The sequence below is a fragment of the Mobula birostris genome, chromosome 23 (genome assembly GCF_030028105.1).
Source record: "Mobula birostris isolate sMobBir1 chromosome 23, sMobBir1.hap1, whole genome shotgun sequence".
Lineage (NCBI taxonomy): Eukaryota > Metazoa > Chordata > Chondrichthyes > Myliobatiformes > Myliobatidae > Mobula > Mobula birostris.
The window spans coordinates 56,960,569-56,981,014 of NC_092392.1; the positions used below are offsets into that span (position 1 = coordinate 56,960,569).

General features: G+C 46.6%; 1 protein-coding gene across 1 annotated transcript in view; it reads right to left on the reverse strand.

Moving 5' to 3' along the window:
* LOC140186956 (uncharacterized) overlaps positions 1-20,446 on the reverse strand; it is a 194,278-nt gene that overhangs the window by 141,055 nt on the left and 32,777 nt on the right. The window contains exon 5 of the mRNA XM_072241814.1: positions 14,923-15,016. Within this exon, the coding sequence (XP_072097915.1) occupies positions 14,923-15,016 (94 nt within the window). The remainder of the gene's footprint in view (positions 1-14,922; positions 15,017-20,446) is intronic.

A 20,446-nucleotide genomic window follows, 5' to 3' on the forward strand; every position in this document is an offset into this window, starting at 1 on the left:
GTGTCTAAGACTAGAGAACACACCCTCAGAATGGAGGCGTGTGCTTTTAGAACGGAGATGAAGAGGAATTTCTTTAGCCAGAGAGTAGTGAGTATGTGGAATTTGTTGCCACAGGCAGCTGTGGAGACCAAATCTTTATGTGTATATAAGGCAAAGGTTGATAAAGCCTTGATTGGTCAGGGCATGAAGTGATATTGGAGGGAAGGCAGGAGGTTGGATTCGAGAGGAAAATTGAATTAACCATGATGAAATGGCGGAGCAGACTCCATGGGCCAAGTGGCCTAATTCTGCTCCTATATCTTATGGCCTACAGCACAGAAACAGGCCACTCTCACCATCCTGTCCATGCTGAGCTATTATTCTGCCTTGTCCCATTGACCTGCACCCAGACCTCAGCCCTCCATACCCCTCGTATCCATGTCCTTATCAAAACTCTAAAATGTCGAAAATGACCCAACATCCAGCCCTTCTCCTGGCAGAAATTGGTTATACTGTATGGTATTTTGTAATGTCTCAAGACACTACTTATGTACATACAAGTCCTTTCTGCTGGTGTCAATGAAAAGTACAATTGGATAGGCTGTAAAAAGGGTACTATTTCTACCTTAGTTCTGCACAGGCTCACAAAGGTTCTAGGGAATTGCACGTCAAATCTTCACTTCCATATTGATGTTCAATAATATTTTATCACCACACTACACTGCATTCCCACAAGACACAATTATTGGCCTCTCATCTTGTTAGAAGTCAAAGCTGGTGAGCACGGTGTACTTTTCTAAGTGTATTTTATTGAGTTAGCAATCACAAGATTCTTTCCTGGCACATTCCCAGGAGTGTTCCTGTAGCAGCTGAAGTCAGGATATATGCCACATTCAATTGTTCCCTCAGGAAACATTACGTTGATGAATGGTACTGACCACTTTCTGTCTCGGTCGAATGCTTAACTCATCTCCATAGCCACATCTCCGTACCACACAACTCCGACACCGAGTTATTCCATGTAAATTCTAATTCAAATTGCTCCTTCCGCAGTTCACGTCCACTCAGGATCACAAGCTGCTCAGTATTTTGTGAATCACTGCTCTTTTTGAATCCTGAGGTCCACTCCTAATGACACGTATTTACACAAGGCATACTCTTGATCTCCCTCTACAACAGAATCTTCTCACCCAATCTCCAAAGTGTCCTGGTCCGCTGTTCCAAATCACCCTTTACAACATTTGGTGCTTCAGTAAAAGATGTTTCCTGCCTTTCAGGCATCAAAGATCATAATCTTGAATTCCACAACTCTTTCAGGGTTTTTTTCCACTTCACCTTCCTCCCAGTCCATCTCTTCTCCCCATCCCAGGCCCTGCCTTGTATTCCTATCCCTCCTGATTCTCCCTTCTCTATTCCTAAACAATCAGTCCGTGGCACATGTTTGAGTCCATCCCACACATCTTCATCTCAACGTAGTCCAAGCCGGACACGACAGAACTCGGAAGTACACAAACCAATTCTCTTTGAGGGGTTAGTGATGGAAAGGGTGAGCTACTTCAAGTTCCCAAGTGCAGACATCTCAGAGGATCTATCCTGGGCCCAACACATCGATGGAATCGTGAAGAAGGCGTGCCAGTGGCTCTACTTCATTGAGAAGATTTGGTACATCACCACAGACTCTCGCAAATTTCTACAGATATATGGTGGACAGCATTCTGACTGGTTGCATCACTGTCTGGTATGAAGACTGCAATGCACGGCATCGAAAGGGGTTGCACGTATCTGTAGGCTCAGTCAGCTCCATCACAGGCACAAGCCTACCCACCATTGAGGACACCTTTGAAAGGTGTTGCCTCAAGAACGAGGCATCCATCATTAAGGACACTCACCATCTGGGACGTGCTCTATTCTCAGTACTGCCATCGGGAAGGAGGTAGAGGAGCCTGAAGATGCACAGGTAATGTTTCACATACCGCTACTTCCCCTTTGCCATCAGATTTCTGAATGGTCCATGAACATTACCTCACTATTCATCTCTTCCACTATTTAGCTAGCTATCGTAACTGATGGTAATTGTTATGTCTGCCACAAAACAACAAATATACATGTCAGTAATAATAAATCTGACTCTGATTTTGTCTCTGCACACTTTTCTTGTACACACCCCACACAGTAGACCCTTACTCTTGTGTCTAGGGTGTCTGGTCCACTAGGACCTCTCCCTTTGACCTCTTATCCACTCTAAATCTGTTCATCACTAACTGCAGGTGAGACACTGACCATCCCAGTTCCTTCATCACCTATGCTTCAACCTCTCTTCCCTCTAAACTTGCAGCTTCACTGAGGGCCAATGTCTACATTGTCGTTAAACTTGCTGTTAAAGGCATGCTGTTATGACTTAGGGAACTGGCTCCTGCCTTGTAGGCAGCTCAAGAGCACCTGTGTGCCAGCTCTCAGAAGCACCTTTGTACCTCTCAACGAACCATAACCCCAGCAATGAGGAACAGCCTTTTACCTCCAATTGACCTCCTTTCCTCAGGACTTTATTCTCCCAGCCTCACGGACACCAGCCCTACACATCCCACTTCTAACTCCCCATGATTTACAAGCAACACTTTCACAGGCAGCCTCACTCTTTCAGTCTGTTCTTCTCCGTGGTTGCACTGACACTGTTGCTGGGTCATTGTCCTGTGAAAGATGAACTTCTTCCACAGTTTAAGTTTTTTGGCAGAGGCTAGCAGGTTTTTATCCAGGATCTCTCTGTATTGAGCAGTGTCCATCTTCCCAGCAATCCTGGCCAGATCTGCAGTCCCTGCTGCTGAAAAGCATCCCCATATCATGATGCTGCCTCCATCATACTTTACCGTAGGGATGGTGCTACCTGGCTGATATGCAGCATTATAGATATGCCACACGTACCAGCTTAGTGTTGAGACAAAGAAGTTTCACTTTAGTCTCATTTGACCACCAGACCTACCTCCACATCTTTATAGTATCTTCTAAGTGACGTTTTGTGAGGTCTTTATGGGCAGGGAAATATATTTTTTTTAGCCAGGTCTTCTTCCTTGCCACTTTGCCATAAATAGCCTTTTTGTGCAAGGCCTTAGAGATTGTGGAGCCATGAAATTCATCTCCAATTGCAGCCACTGACTTCTGCAGCTCGCTCAGAGTGACTGCTGCAATCACAGCAGCCTCTCTTACAAGTACCATTCTTCTCCAGTGATTAAGTTTAGAACCTGACCCGGTGCGGCTGTGGTTTCCTATTTTTTCCACTTTTTTATGGTGAATTGCACTGAGCTCCAAGGTGTGTTCAGTGCCTTTGAAATGGTCTTGTACCTATCCCCAGATTTGTGCTTCTCTATGATCATTTCCCTGACTTGTCTTGAATGCTCTTTTGTCTTCATTTTCGTTTAGTCTGTTGAAAATCTACCACGTTGCTGAACCTAACAGAGAGAGGGGGTATTTATTTTTATGAATTCTTTGAAAACAGGTGATCCTCCAATTTTCTACATCAACAAATCGGGTGAGTTGGTAAGGTAATACATATATTGCACCCAAGGAAAGATAGTGTAGTAATTACAAAGGGGATGAATACTTCTTCGACCTCACAATTTTGTTTTTTTTTTAATTTTTAGTAAATTGTTGACAAGTTTTGGAATTTTTTTTTTTGATTTGCCATGAAGCACAATGTTTTGTGGAATAGCTCAAAAATCCAACTTCAATATATTTTAAATTTAGAAAATGAGACAATAAAATGTGAAAATTGTTGTGAGGACTGAATACTTTTTCAAAGCACTGTATCAGGTAGGACATACAGAAGCCTAAAGTCCCACACCACCATTTCATGAACAGCTACTTCCCTTCAACCATTCAGTTCTTGAACCTACTTGCACAACCCTAATCACTGGACCTTAGCAACACTATTACAACTTCAATCTTTTTTGTTCCAATTTGTGTTCTTGTAAAAATTGTGTATATGTTTATGTTTTTCCTGTGCATACTGCTTATCTGATGTTATGTGCCCATGAAACTGTTGCAAGTAAGTTTTCATTACACTTCTGCATGTGGCAATAAAATCAAATTTGACATTGACTTTGAACTGCTCTGATTTCAGTCCTGCTCCAAGGCTCTCCTTCATCTCATTTTCTGTACTGTACTCATACAAAGAATACCGAACATAGACCAGTACAGGAGTGAAATATGTTGTTAGTATGTTCACTCTGTTCTCCTCTTCATGTGGGTCCACACCCGACACTTCCCTTGCCTTTCTTGACTTCTCTATCTCCATCTCAGGGGACAGGTTAGTGACCAAAACCCATTACAAGTCCATGCCCCTCCTCAAACTACCTTGATCATATCTCACGCCACCCTGCTTCCCCCGAGGACTCTGTTCACTGTCTCAGTTTCTCCAATTCTGCACTACCCACTTAAATAACAGGATATTCCACATTAGTGCACCTGAGGTATCATCTTTTTTTCCCTAACGCTGGATTCTCTTCTGCCAGGTTCCCAAATGCATCTGCTCAATGTCCCTGAGTTCTGCACTCACTCCCTCCCTTCTGAGTCCCAGTAAGAATAATATTTTCTTTGCCTGCACCTTCCTCCACGTTTGCATCTGCATTCACACAACACAGAAACAGGCCGTTTGGTCAAACTCATCCCTGCCAACCAGGGTGCCTACTGGATGCTTTCATGAGTTCAGCTTCCTTTAGAAGTGTTGGCCAGAAAGAACTACAATCAGTGAACAGGACTGCTCATTCACTATGTGCCGTGTTGTATGACATAAACAGCCGTGGTTTTCCATGACCATGATTGTTCTTGGCAAATCATTCGACAGAAGTTGTTTGCTATTGTCTTCTTCTGGGCAGTGTCTTTACAAGATGGGTGACCCCAGCCATTATCAATACTCTTCAGAGATTGTCTGCCTGGCGTCAGTGGTCGCATAACCAGGACTTGTGATATGCACCAACTGCTCGTACGACCATCTCCCTGTTCCTGTGGCTTCATGTGACCCTGATTGGGGCGGTGGGGTGGGGTAGGGTGCTAAGCAGGTGCTACACTTTGCGCAAGGGTAACCTGCAGACTAGTGGAGGGAAGGAGTGTCCTACATCTCCATTGGTAGAAACATATCTCTACCCCACCACCCAGAAGAGGAGTCCATATCGGATATGTAGAGATTAGATCGGGACCACAAGGAATACCTGGCCAGCTTAGGCTCCTTTTCCCAGGCATTACCTTTTCCCTTCTTTGACTGCTTGTGGAGAGTCAGGGAAACTTAGTAGATACATATATAGGTATTCAGCTTGTTAGCTGACTGATCACATTACTAAGAGTGACGTGAGCCAAACTGATCACATTGCCAAGTGGTAATCCATGTAACAGAACTGGCGTCCCTTTTGGGGGCTCGAGGATATATCCTTCCACTGAGTCAGTGAGTGACTCGAGCTGGACTATGCTAGTGAGGTACAGAGAGTCTGGGGCTGGGTAATAGGTTATCACTGACCCAGGATGAAGAATTCAGGGAATTCTGCAAGTCCGGAGGATTTAGACCGTTTTTATTGGAGGGGATTTTCCAGAAATATGTATTGGGGAGATGGCCACAATACCGAGAGTATGCTAGCCACACTTGCAGTGAAGGGAAAAGGGCTGGGGAAGATTGCTCAAGGGAAATTGTCAGGCAAGGAACTTAAATGATTACAGAAGCCAGTAGCTATTGGCTGTTTAACTGAGGATTGGATAGAATGTCGACAGAAAACTAAAATAGAACAAGAAAGATCAGAACAGGCAAACTTAGAATATTGGCAGAATGTTACAGTGGTACACTGATATGGATCAGTATTTGTGGGACTATTTTGTTACCAGGTTGTTGCTGATTCCAAAATGAATCTCAGGGTTGTATATGGTGACATATATGTACTTTGATAACAAGTTTACTTTGAACTTTGACCTGTAGACTGGATACGAGTTGTGGTGGGGGCAAGGGAGACAGATAATCCATCAATGGACTAAAGACATTAAAGTAATTAAAACATATGCTGATAAGGCAAACAAAGTATTGAGTGTTTCAGATTTTTGGAGTAAGTTTTGGAATTGGAGATCAAATGCCCAAATACATCCGTGAGTAAGATTAGTATCACATTCTGCTGTGATACTAATTTTAAGTACATTGGTAATTGCAACGTTTAATGTATTTCAACTTTGAAAGTAGAAGGCTGAAATTATGCAAAAATTAAAGGACGTTGCTCTTATAAAGCAGAAGAGACAATTGACGGTATGAAAAGAGTGTGAATTCAGAAAATAAGTGTTTCTTTACCTTTACATAATGTGAGTAGCACACCTATTGGGGATCATGGCAGTCTTGTAGACAAGTCAGCAGAATGAGAGGAGGATAATTATCCTAAGATAAGTATCTTTGGATCAAAAGGAGAGAGATGCTGGCCAAAAAGAACTGCTATCAGTGAACATGAATAGAGGTGCAACTACGAGGAAATCTGCAGATGCTGGAATTTCAAGCAACACACATAAAAATTGCTGGTGAACGCAGCAGGCCAGGCAGCATCTATGGGAAGAGGTACAGTCGACATTTCGGGCGGAGACCCTTCGTCAGGACTAACTGAAAGAAGAGATAGTAAGAGACTTGAAAGAGGGAGGGGGAGATCTGAAATGATAGGAGAAGACAGGAAGGGGAGGGATGGAGCTTAGAGCTGGACAGTTGATTGGCAAAAGGGATATGACAGGATCATGGGATGGGAGGCCTAGGGAGAAAGAAAGGGGGGGGGGGGAATTCCAGAGGATGGGCAAGGAGTATAGTGAGAGGGACAGAGGGAGAAAAAGGAGAGAGAGAAAAAAAACTAATAATAATAAATAAATAAATAATGGATGGGGTGCGAGGGGGAGGTGGGGCATTAATGGAAGTTTGAGAAGTCGATGTTCATGCCATCAGGTTGGAGGCTACCCAGACGGAATATAAGGTGGTGTTCCTCCAACCTGGGTGTGGCTTCATCTTGACAATAGAGGAGGCCGTGGATAGACATGTCAATAGAGGTGGCTATTTTGTGTGACTTGTTGCAGCCACCATTTTGTGAACTGATTGATGGACTGATTCTTGCACTGGGATAACTTAATTATATCAATTGAATATAGATACAAGGAGTTTCTGATAATGATCTGCTAAACCTGAGACCATTCTCAGATAAGAAGCTGTTGATTGTGTAAAATGGCAGGTTTGCAGAAGTAATCTTGTCAATCTTGGCCCAGGGTGACCTGGCTTGATGGATTTGAACAAGTGAAAGGTGAGTAGCACAAAAGAAGTCACCTAAAGCCCAAAATTGAAGGCCAAGAACAGTACTGCTTGTAGTACTGAGCAAACCCAATGGGAATCTGGAACAGATCAGTCAGATGACCTTGAGCCAATGAAATTGATACATCATAGGCTGATCTGATAAGAATGAAGATTTTGGGACCAGAAGCAGCCACAATTCTTTGGAGACCAACCATCGCAAATGTGAAGGACCCTACATCAGACACATGGAGATTTGATCAGGACCCCGAGGAAAGCCTAGCCAGCATAGATTCCTTTTACCAGGTATCATCTTTTCCCTTCTTTGACTGTTCTTGGAAGGTCAGGGAAACTTAGCAGGTCTGCACACAGATATTCAGTTGTGTAAATTCACATGCTTGTTAGTTGAGACAATAAACATACTTGTCAGTAAATAGAGATTCTGTTTGTGCCTATTTGGTCATTATTACTAAGGTGTTGTGGTGACCCGCTTTCTACACAAGCGAACCGGCTCACAAAATAGCCCGCGCGCGGGGAGAGACTTTTGTAATGCACCTCTGATGTCACTTCCGCCCAGACAGGGCTGGAGGGGAACTGCTTAAAAGCCAGTGCCGCGAAGTTTGAACGAACGAGTCTTGAGTGCGACTTACAGACTGTGTGTCGTTATTTCTAGTAACATCGCTACATTGGTGACCCCGACAGTCCAAACGGGATTTGGACCAAAGATGATCGACTCTTCTTCAACCCAAAGGAAGGAGTGAGGAGGCCAATGAACAGTGGTGTTTCTACCACCAGCAGTGGGGCACAGAAGCCCGCCATTGTCACCCACCCTGCAAGTTCCCAGGAAACTCCAGGGCCAGCCACCGCTAATGGCTACGGCAGCTGGCCACCAGGACAGCCTCCTGTACATCTGGGACAAACAGTCTGGACGCCGCTTCTTGGTCGACACCGGAGCAGAGGTCAGCGTCTTACCCCCGACGGGGTACGACACCCACAAAAGGGAGCCGGGACCCACCCTGAGGGCCGCAAACGGCAGCACGATACGGACCTACGGCACCCGCACAGTGCAGCTACAGTTCGGCGCCGGCCGATTCACGTGGGACTTCACACTGGCCGCCGTGGCCCAACCACTCTTGGGGGCGGACTTCTTGCGAGCCCACAGCCTGTTGGTCAACTTGCAAGGGAAAAGACTGGTCCATGCCAAGACTTTCCAGATGTTCTCCGTGGGTGAAGTCAAGTTGCCAGCCCCACACTGGACCCCATCACGCTGTCCGACAACAAATTCACCAGAATCCTGGCGGACTTTCCATTGTTTCTGGCACCGCAGTTCACGGTAGCCATGCCCAGACACGGAGTACAGCACCACATTCCAACCCAGGGACCACCCCTCCATGCCCGCGCACGAAGGCTCCCCCCGGACAAGCTCCGCCTGGCGAAGGAGGAGTTCAAGAGGATGGAGGAATTGGGGATTGTACGGCAGTCCGACAGCCCATGGGCCTCCCCCTTGCACATGGTGCACAAAGCAGCCGGGGGCTGGAGACCATGTGGCGACTACCGCAGACTGAACGAGGCTACAACTCCAGACCGCTACCCCGTGCCGCACATACAGGACTTTGCAGCAAACCTGCATGGGGCAAGCATCTTTTCCAAAGTAGACCTCAACCGGGGGTACCATCAAATCCTGGTACACCCTGAAGATATCCCCAAAACAGCACTCATCACCCCGTTCAGCCTGTTCGAATTCCTCCGAATGCCGTTCGGCCTGAAGAATGCCGCACAGACGTTCCAGCGGCTAATGGACGCGGTGGGACGCGGCCTGGACTTTGCATTCATCTATTTGGACGACATCCTCATAGCCAGCAGTAGTCGTCAGGGGCATCTGTCCCACCTCCGCCAGCTCTACTCCCACCTGAGTGATTTCCGCCTCACTATCAAGAGGGCCAAATGTCAGTTCGGACTCGATACCATCGACTTCCTGGGCCACAGGATTACCAAAGACGGGGCAATACCTCTGCCCGCCAAGGTAGACGCGATCCGCCGGTTCGCCCAGCCCAACACAGTCAAAGGCCAGCAGGAGTTCATTGGTATGGTGAACTTCTATCACCGCTTCCTCCCCTCAGCAGCCCGTATCATGCGCCCTTTGCTCACCCTGATATCGGGTAAAGGCAAGGAGATTACTTGGGACGAAGAGGTGCGGCCGCTTTCGTTAAAGCCAGGGAAGCCTTGGCAGATGCCACGATGCTGGTGCACCCCAGAACAGACGTTCCAACCGCCCTCACAGTGGACACATCCAACACAGCAGTCGGTGGGGTGCTGGAACAACTCATCGAGGGTCACTGGCAACCCCTGGCGTTCTTCAGCAAACACCTACGACCACCTGAACTCAAATACAGTGCTTTCCACCAGGAGCTATTGGCACTATACCTGGCAATCCGGCATTTCAGGTACTTCTTAGAAGGCAGGCCGTTCACCGCGTTCACGGACCACAAACCATTGACCTTCACGTTCACGAAGGTGTCCGATCCCTGGTCGGCCCGCCAGCAGCGACATCTGTCCTGCATCTCCGAGTCCACGACGAACATCCAGCATGTCTCGGGAAAGGACAACATCATGGCAGACGCAGTCTCCAGACCAGCTATCCAGGCCCTGTCCCAGGGGGTGGACTATGCAGCACTGGTGGAGGCGCAGCAGGCAGACGACAAGATGCCCAGGTACAGGACCGCAATCTCGGGTTTGCAGCTGCAAAACTTCCTCGTAGGCCCAGGTGAGATGACCCTCCTGTGTGACGTGGCTACCGGCCAATCTCGCCATCGTCCCGGCAGGCTGGCGGTGGTGAGCTTTCGACTCCATACATGGCTTGGCGCACCCCTCCATCAGGGCAACCATCCGGCTGGTCTCCAACAGGTTCATGTGGCATGGACTTCGTAAACAGGTCAGCGAATGGGCCAAAACGTGCATGCAGTGCCAAACGGCCAAGGTGCAGCGGCACACCAAGGCTCCGCTGCAGCAGTTCGAACCCACCCGCTGAAGGTTCGACCACATTCATGTGGATATCGTGGGGCCCCTGCCAGTGTCGCGAGGAGCGCGGTACCTCCTAACTATGATAGACCGGTTCACCAGATGGCCAGAGGTGGTCCCGCTCAACGACACCACCTCCAAATCCTGCGCCCGAGCACTGATTGCAACCTGGGTAGCACGCTTCGGGGTACCAGCCAACATTACCTCCGACAGAGGCGCCCAGTTCACCTCCAGCCTGTTGGGAACACAGCTACACCACACAACTGCCTACCACCCACAGTCAAATGGACTATTGGAACACTTCCACTGTCACTTAAAGTCGGCTCTCATGGCCCACCTGAAAGGGCCTAACTGGGTGGACGAGCTTCCCTGGGTCCTGCTTGGAATCCGCACAGCACCCAAAGAGGATCTGCACACCTCGTCGGTCGAGCTGGTGTACGGCACACCCCTGGTCATCCCAGGAGAGTTCACAGCAGCCTCAAGGGGGCAAGAGGAAGAACCCGCAGCAGTCCTGGACAGACTACGCAAAAGGCTCAGCAACCTGGCCCTCGTACCGACTTCACAGCACGGACAGATCCCGACCTGTGTACCCAAAGACCTGCAGAACTGTAAGTTTGTATTCGTACAAGGGGCTGTTCAAAGTGATCAGTAACAACGGGTCCACATACGTTCTGGACATTGGGGGGAAAGAGGAGGTTTTCACGGTGGACCGACTCAAACCGGCCCACGTGGACTTGGCGCAGCCGGTCGAGGTTCAGGCACCATGGCGCAGAGGCAGACCGCCCAAACAGGGACTGATCCAGACTGTGGACATTGGGGGTGTATCGCCGGTTCTGGGTGGGGGGGTTATGTGGTGACCCACTTTCTAACAAGCGAACCGGCTCACAAAATAGCCCGCGCGCGGGGAGAGACTTTTGTAATGCACCTCTGACATCATTTCCGCTTGGAGAGGGCTGGAAGGGAACTGCTTAAAAGCCAGTGCCGCGAAGTTTGAATAAACGAGTCTCGAGTGCGACTTACCAACTGCGTGTCGTGATTTCTAGCTCTGTGTGTAGCACATCGCTACAGTGTAATCCTTGTAACTTGAGTATGAACCCACAGAAAACACCCAGCCCAAACAGGATATCTGGCTGAATACTAAAGACCTGTGCTATTCAACTGGCCAGAGTGTTCACTGATATCTTTAACCTCTCCCTTTGGCAGTTTGTGTTTCAAGCAGGGTTCAATTAAACCAATGCCGAAGAAGAAAGTGGTAACTTGCCTCAAAGACCATCAACACTTACATCCACTGTGATGAAGTGCTTTGAGAGGTTAGTGATGAAATACATCAACTCCTGCCCGAGGAACAACTTGGATCCACTCCAATCTGCCTAACAATCTGTCAACAGCAGATGCCTTTTCATTGGCTTCTCACTCAACCCTGGAATATATGGACAGAGAAGATGCATACATCAGGATGCTCCTCATTGACTACAGCTGAGCATTCAGTACTATCATCCCTTCAGAACTGATCAATAAGTTCCAAGACTTAAACCTCAATGGATCCTCAATTTCCTCACTTGCAAACACCAGTCAGTTCGGACTGGCAACAACAATTACCACAAGTGCCATCAGCACAGAGTGGTGCCACAACAATAACCTTTCATTCAATGTCAGCAAGAACAAGGAGCTGATTATTGACTTCAGGAAAAGGCAACCGGAGGTCCATGAGCCAGTCCTCATCAGGGGATCAGAGATAGAGAAGGTCAGATACTTTAAATTCCTCAGTCTTGTTATTTTGGAGGACCTGCCCAGGGACTCGCACGTGAGTGTTATTACAAAGAAAGCATGGCAAACCTCTACTTTCTTAGAAGTTTACAAAAATTTCAACATGTTATCTAAAACTCTGACAAATTTCTACAAATGTGTGGTAGAGAGTATATTGACTGGTTGTATCATGGCCTGATATGGAAGCATCAATGCACTTGAATGGAAAAGCCTACAAAAGTAATGGATACAGTCCAGTCCATCACGAGTAACGCCTTCCCTACAGTTGAGTACATCTGCATAGAGCATTGTCACAGGAAAACAACACACATCATCAAGGCACCCGCCATCCAGACTTTGCTCTGTTCTTGCTGCTGCCATCAGGAAGGAGGTACAGGAGCCTTAAGTCCCACAACACCAGGTTCAGGAACAGATATTACCCCTCAACCATCAGGCTCCCGAACCAGAGGAGATAACTTCACTCAACCCAACATTGACTGTTACCAAAACCTATGGACTCATTTTCAAGAACTCTACAACTCATGTTCTCAATGTATCTTGCTTATTTATTTATTAATATTCTTTTTTTATTGTTTGTTTGTTTCTCTGTATTTACTGCGAATGCCCATAAGAAAATAAATCTCTGGGTTGTATATGGCAACATCTATGTACTTTGATATATGTATATATGGCCTGCACTGTTTTGTGCACTTTATGCAGTCCTGGGCAGGTCTGTAGTCTAGTGTAATTTTTGTGTTGTTTTACGACAGTTCAGTGTCGTTTTTGTATTGTTCATGTAGCACCACGGACCCGAAAAATGTTGTCTCATTTTTACTGTGTACTGTACCAGCAGTTATGGTCGAAATGACAATAAAAAGTGACTTGACTTGACTTGATAATAAATTTACTTTAATCTTTGGCTAGTTTCACTTGCCTGCATTTGGCTCATATCCCTAAACCCTTCCTATCTGCCATATGAACCCGTCCAACCATTTTTTAATCATTGTAATTGTACGTGCCTTAACCACTTCCTCTGGCAGTTGGCTCCGTATAGCCACCACCCTCTGTTTGTAAGCTTACTCTCAGGTACCTCTTAAATCTTTCCCCTTGGTAGGTCATCCTCCATGACCTTTAGTGAAATTTCTCCAACCACCCTACGTCTCCCTTTTCAGCCTCCACATACCTCTTTTGGCATCTTCCCATGCAACACCTCTGCTTTTACCTCTTTTCCCACCATTCAGGGCCCCTAACATCCCTTTTAGGCAGGACAAAGAATCATCTGCACTTTGTCCCATTTAGGAAACTGCGTGCGGTTCCCACAGTGTGCTCCCGGTACATCGCAGAATTCAGAGGCACATTGACTGCGTGCTTTCTAGAAGGTTCCCATTCAGCTCACAGTGGGTGATCCTGAGCTTCCAGTTACCTGTCACCTTACCGTTCGTCCCACTCCCACTCTGACCTCTGTCTTTGGGGCCTCTCACATTGTTCTACCAAAGCCCAACACAAGCTTGAGGGACAGAATGTCCTCTTCCATCTGGCCATTCTGCAGCCTCTATGCTGAATTCAATCATCTCAGATAACCAGTATCTCCAATTTCTGACAGAATTAGGCAATTCTGATGGAAGTTCATGCAAATGTAATGTTAGTCATTTATTGTTCTCTCCTCTGATGCTAACTCTTCTGCAGAGTATTCTCTTTCATATTAGATTTCCAAGAACTACAATGATCTGCATCTCACAGCTTCAGATAATTTCTTCCCTGCCAGTGCCCTCATTTACATCACTCTATCTACTCCTCCAGACAGATCAGATTTGATAAACAAGCCATCATGGCTCTTTCATTGACGACATTTGGGCCATTCAAAAACTTTGGTCTCCACCCTGTTACAGGCACTTCTCACTCTGTACTCCCATCCCCTTCTCCCTCTCTGCAATGCCAATTTTCTCATGGATATAAAATATTTTCCCTGTATCTCTCTCCACAGATACTGCCTGAGCTCTGAGTGTTTTCTGGGTATGGAGCAATGCCAGCTGCTGCGTCATCAGTGTGAGTTAACTTTGTACAATTAAACCTGTTCTTTGCCCAAGATGAGAACGTAGTTGAACTTGAGAATTATTTCTAACAAAGTTGGATCAAATGATATATTGAATTGTTGTTTGTGTTTCAGCATTGAGGAGAGAGAAAGAGAGAGGGAGGAAGGGGAGAGGGGGGAAGGGGAGAGAGGGGGAAGGGGAGAGAGGGGGAAGGGGAGAGAGGGGGAAGGGGAGAGAGGGGGAAGGGGAGAGAGGGGGAGGAGGGAGCGGGGAGGGGAGAGAGAGGGAGGGGGAGAGAGGGGGAGAGGAGAGAAGGGGAAGGGGAGAGAAGGGGAGGGGGAGAGAAGGGGAGGGGGAGAGAAGGGGAGGGGGAGAGACGGGGAGGGGAGAGAGGGGGAGGGGAGAGAGGGGGAGGGGAGAGAGGGGGAAGGGGAGAGAGGGGGAGGGGTGAGAGGGGGAAGGGGAGAGAGGGGGAAGGGGAGAGAGGGGGAGGGGGAGAGAGGCAAGAGGGGGAGAGGGAGAGACTGTTCCACCACAGTCATAGTTGGAACATTGGAATAGCAACCTCTGATGGTTTGGAAGAAAACTTGCACTGAGTAAACTGGGTACATTATGAGTTGTATGTCTGATGCCTGGAAAAGATGAAACCTGTTAATGCAGACCCCAGCCAAAAGCACCTGATCCAATTCTGCAAGCAGCACAATTTCACCTGCAAAATATTGTGATCTCGTAGTATAACTGAAGCTGGACTGGTGGTGCAGAAGAAAACAATCCCTCATTATGTGGAGAGATTGAACACATCCAAGGTCACCAAAGCCACAATTCAAATAGTAGACCTTACTTTCACAAAGATTCTAAGTTACTGACTTGGCAATGATTTTCCTGTTGCAAGTCAAGTTTACATCTCAGCTGCTGGATAGCTGTTTGAAGTTCCTGGTTCTGCTTCTGTTCCTTTTCATACCTAAACAAGACCAGACAAACACATGTTTTAAAAGCACGGCAAGCATTCCTTGTTTTTGGCAGATTTTTCAAAAAGCATGTACGTCAATGTCTTGCTCAATATTGATACCCCAAGAACTCTGAGACTGTGCATTCTCCGAGTCAAAATGATCCAGGCCAGGAGCGGTCTGCTTGAGACTCGGGGAAGGATTCCTTCCACTCTATCTCATGACAGGACAGTTGGGTTTGAGCACTGTGCTGGGCACAGTTCTGAGAACTGATGAATTACTGTACTCTCTGGAAAAGGATGAAATAGTGAATGTGATGCCAGCAGAACAAGTGACAAAACTGCATAAACACATATTCAGTGGGCACTCTATTCAGTACACCTGCTCGATAATGGAAATATTTAATCAGTCAATCATGTGGCAGCAATTCAATGCATAAAAGCATGCAGACATTGTCAAGAGGTTCGATTGTTCAGACCAAACATCAGAATGGGAAGAAATGCGATCTAAGTGACGTTGACCGTGAAGTTATTATTGGTGCCAAATGGGGTGCTTTGACCTCTGAAACTGCTTGTCTCCTGGGATTTTCATGCACAACAGTCTCTAGAGTTTATGGAGATTGGTGCAAAAAACAAAAAAAACACCCAGTGAGCAGTAGATCTGAGGGAGAAAACACCTTGCTAATGAGAGAGGGCAGAGGAAAATGGCCAGACTGAGTTCAGGTTGACAGGAAGGTAAGAGTATATCAAATAACCATGTGTTACATCAGTGGTGTGCAGAAAAGAATCTCTGAATACAAAACATGTCAAACTTTGAGGTGGGTGGCCTACAGCAACAGAAAACCATGAACATATACTCATGGCTGCTAGCCATGTGAAATCTCCTCCCCAATCCCACACCGACCTGCCTGTCCTTAGTCTTCTCCAAAGTCAGGCTGGAGACAAACACAAACTAGAGTAGCAACACCTCATAATCCGCCTGGGGAGTCTACAACCTGACAGCACAAACACGAAAAGGGAAGGGGTGGGGCCAGTTTACTAGAAGTTTATTAGTTCACCTGAATCCTTTAACCTCTGGTAAACTGCCCCTGCGCTGTCCTTTTCTCTCTCCTCCTGATCGACACTCACATCACCCTGTCTCTGTCCCCTCCTGCATCCACCCCATCTGGCAACCTCCTCTCACTGGCTCCTCTCCTCACCCCCACTCTTCCCTTCTGCTCTCCCTGCCTTCCCCATCTCCATTCCATGCTCCATCTTCTTTTCCTATCATCTTCAGTCCTTTGTCACTTCCTCCTATCACCTCCCAGCTTCTGGCACATTTCTCACTCTCCTCCTCTTCACCTGTGCATCACTCCACCCCCACCCCTTTACCTGGATCCACCTTTCTCCCCCTAGTTCTCGTTCCACTCCTTCTCTCCACCCTGTTGCACTGGCTATCTCTCCTCCTTCGTTCAGTCCAGATGAAGGGTCTCAATCTGAAACACTCTCTGGCCATTTCCCTCCATCAATGCTGCCCGACCCGCTGAGTTCCTCTAGCAGGAGGGAGGAGAAGATGGCGGCGCGACGCAGCACGCGCGGCCGTTCCGAATGAATATCGATTATGTGTTAACTAGGTTAATCAGGGAAGTCCTTATTCAGGACAACTCTTAAAGAACTAAATCTAATTGAGAAAATAGTCCTGGTTCCCTTCATTTATTTGGAACTCTAAGCCGCTTAATTGGGGCAGCTTCTAACCAGCATCAGACCCTGGCACTTGTGTGGCCGTTAAACATTACCCCATGCTTAGAGTGAGCAGTTTTAAATATGGTCAGTTGTGTGTGCTTGTGTTCAAAAAGAAGTGATTTTGGTCACTGATAGTTGGTGAGAAATAAGCAGTAAGACAATTCAGAACCGTTTTGCTCACTGCAGTTTCAAGCATTGAGGCTTGGAGATGCCATAAACAGCCAGGAGTAAAAATGAAATGATTTCACTAATACAACAAGTTAGGAAATATGAAGGATCTGAAGTTATCAACAATCATTTTGAATTTTATAATGAAAGTGAAGATTTGGAGGATGCGATTGTCAATAGCATTGTATGAAGGAAGTCCATTAGCTACATGAAGTGTCTGTGCTGATTTTGTTCGTTTACAGTCAATCAAAAGAACACGGTTGCATACACGGGATGAATTCCTCCATTGATACCTATTCGGAACTAGTACACAGCTTTATGGTATTGTAGTAGTAGTACTGATAGTGTTCTAATTTGTTCTGTATTTCATTTAAATAAATAACTTGTTACTCAGTCAAATGGTAGTTTGTCTTTTTTATATCCTTTTAACTACTTCCATGAAACTTCAGCTAAATGGGGCAGCTGCTTAATTAAGCCAGAATGTATTGGTCCCGATGTGTCCCAATTAACGAGTCCACTGTATTTCTTTTTGTAACGTATAGTAATCTTTTATGTCTTGCACTGTACTGCTGCCACAAAACTACAATTTTCACAACATATGTCAGTGATAATAAACCTGATTCTGACTCTGAGTAAAAATTCACAGCAAATGTGTGTGCTAGCTAAACTCACAGACACAGAACAGGGCACATGCACTTCACAGCTTGTTCATCCTCAGTGCCAGTGTAAACTGTGAATGATAAGCCTTTTGCTGTGTGTACTTCATTAGACAAACTCACCGCTGTGTGTTTGTCTTACACACTCAAAAGAGGAAATATTCCGCTAGTCCGGGGAAGTTTGTGCTCAAATATTGACACCTACACAACTACAGCAACTTTTGTGCTACACAGGAGTTGTGGGCACACTATGTTGGCACCAGAAGTGTGACGACACTTGCAGGCTGTGCCCAGCACAATCTTTGCTGACTTGATTTGATGCAGATGGAGGATGGGGATAGAGAGAACTGGTAAACTGATAGAGTGAATTATTACTGTCTCATGTACCGAGGTACAGTGAAGAAACGTTTTGCAAGCCATCCCAATAGATTTCGTCGGATCAGTGCACTAAGGTTCTATAAGGGGAAAACAGTAACAGAAAACAGATAAGGTGTCACAGATTTTAAAAAGTACGGTGCAGGCAGACAATGAGGTGCAGGACCATATTTAGATAGAAAGTGAGGTCAAGAGTTCTCCTTATTATAGAAGACAACCACTCACTAGTCTCATACAGCAGGACAGAATACCTGCTTGAACCAGGTCCTCCCCCTTGTACACCATCTGTTATTTATTTATTTATGTACACACATTCTTTTTCTCTCTCTCCTTTTTCTCCCTCTGTCCCTCTCACTATACCCCTTGCCCATCCTCTGGGTTTCCCCCCCCCCCCTTTTCTTTCTCCCCGGGCCTCCTGTCCCATGATCCTCTCATATCCCTTTTGCCAATCACCTGTCCAGTTCTTGGCTCCATCCCTCCCCCTCCTGTCTTCTCCTATCATTTTGGATCTCCCCCTCCCCCTCCCACTTTCAAATCTCTTAAAAGCTCTTCTTTCAGTTAGTCCTGACGAAGGGTCTCGGCCCGAAACATCGACTGTACCTCTTCCTAGAGATGCTGCCTGGCCTGCTGCGTTCACCAGCAACTTTGATGTGTGTTGCTTGAAATTCCAGCATCTGCAGATTTCCTCGTGTTTCCATCTTTGATAATGTTGGCTGCTTTCCCAACACAGCAAGAACTGGAGACAGAGTCCATAGAGGGAAGGCTGGTTTTTGTGATGTGCTGAGCTGTGTCCTCTACTCACTGCAGTACTGAATTCAACCAGCTTTCACACCAGCTGTTAAAGCGATGTTCACCTGACTAGAAACATTATCTGCCATCGCTCCCAACCTTGCTTCTGCGCCATAAGGCTGTGGGTGGAAGTTCCACATCAGAGGTAGCTTGATTAAGGCTGGCATTTCTATACAGTGCTGAAGGAGTGTTCCATTGTCCAAAGTACCCTCTTCCAGATGGCACCACCATCCGTTCTCTCGCCTAATTGTAAAGGACAAAGAGGAGTAGGGGAAACATGCCCGGAATCTAGGCCATTACTGATTCCGAAACAACCAGCAAGAATATCTGGACATTTATCACATTGCTATTTGAAGGATTGACGTGTGTGAATTACCATTACAACAGGATAACACGCAGATATTTAGCTGGCCATGAATAGGGTTAGTGTGTGATATGAAAGCATCCCATCTCATACTACTACTAAAATGATCCAATGCACCGATGACAAGTCACTGGTCATCATCCTGGTCTCAATTTCCAGGTGTCTAATGAGGGGTAAAAGTGGTGTCTCAAGGGTCAGACTGCCCCGCAGAAGGCCAAGGGTGGGGTTGCTCAGGTCTGTCTCATTCACAGCTCTTCAAAGGACTGCTTCTCATAGATCCGAGCAGATCTACGTGTTGTGTTCCGGTCCTACTGAAAATACTCTGATCCTTATGGTGGGGGGGGGGGAACATCGACTCAGACCATGAGAGGCCTGCGTCGGGCATTTTCATGCCTTACAAGGTGCAGATTGGAAGTCTGTGTGGGGCGCCACTCCTCGCACAGACACTAGAGCAATGTGTGGTTAAGTGCCTTGCTCAAGGACACAAACACGCTTCCACAGCTGAGGCTCGAACTAGCGATCTTCAGATCACTAGACGAACGCCTTAACCACTTGACCACGTGCCGAACACTTCCTTATGGTGAACGGTTCGATTACAATCAACAATTAGAATTACAATCGGATCTATGGCAAAATCAAAGCAAATTCATTATCAAAGTATATTTATGTCATCATATACCACCTTATCTTGCAGGCATTTACAGGAAAATAAAGAAACAGAACAGAATTTATGAATACATTTATGAGTTGTGGTGAGTAAAGTTATCTGTGGCAGTTCAAGAGTTTGTAGGTTAATAACTATTCCGGAACCTGGTGCTGTGGGACCTAAGGTTCATGTACTTCCTGCACATTGGTAGTATTGAGAAGAGAGCATGGCCTGGATTGTGGGAGTCCTTGATGATGGAGGCTGCTTCTTGTGGTAGTAAGAAACGCACTCAATGATGGAGAGGGCTTTGCTGAATGGAATAGAAGGCTGTGGGGTAAGTGCTGGGTGATGGGATTCTATATCAGGGTGCCCAGTGGTTGGTGTGGATCAGTTGGGGTGAGTGGGCTGTTTCCATGCCTGTCTATCACCCTGTGACAATTAGCTGCCCGTCCACAATCTGTACCTGTGGTGACTCTGCCTGGGTCTTGTGCCCTAGCTTTCTATACTCCCCATAACAGCCCTCTTCCTCATTGTGGTGTAGTCCCTGCAGGCTTACACCCTCTCAAGGAGGTGTCACAGTGAATGAGAAGCAGATGGAATGAGAAAGAGAAAAATATTCTCTCATGTTGTGCAGCACATGTTGGATGGACTCCAACCAACCAGTGGAAATTTAGCACCATCTGTCCAATTTAGTTTGCACAGTATCATATAAAACTTCAATCAAA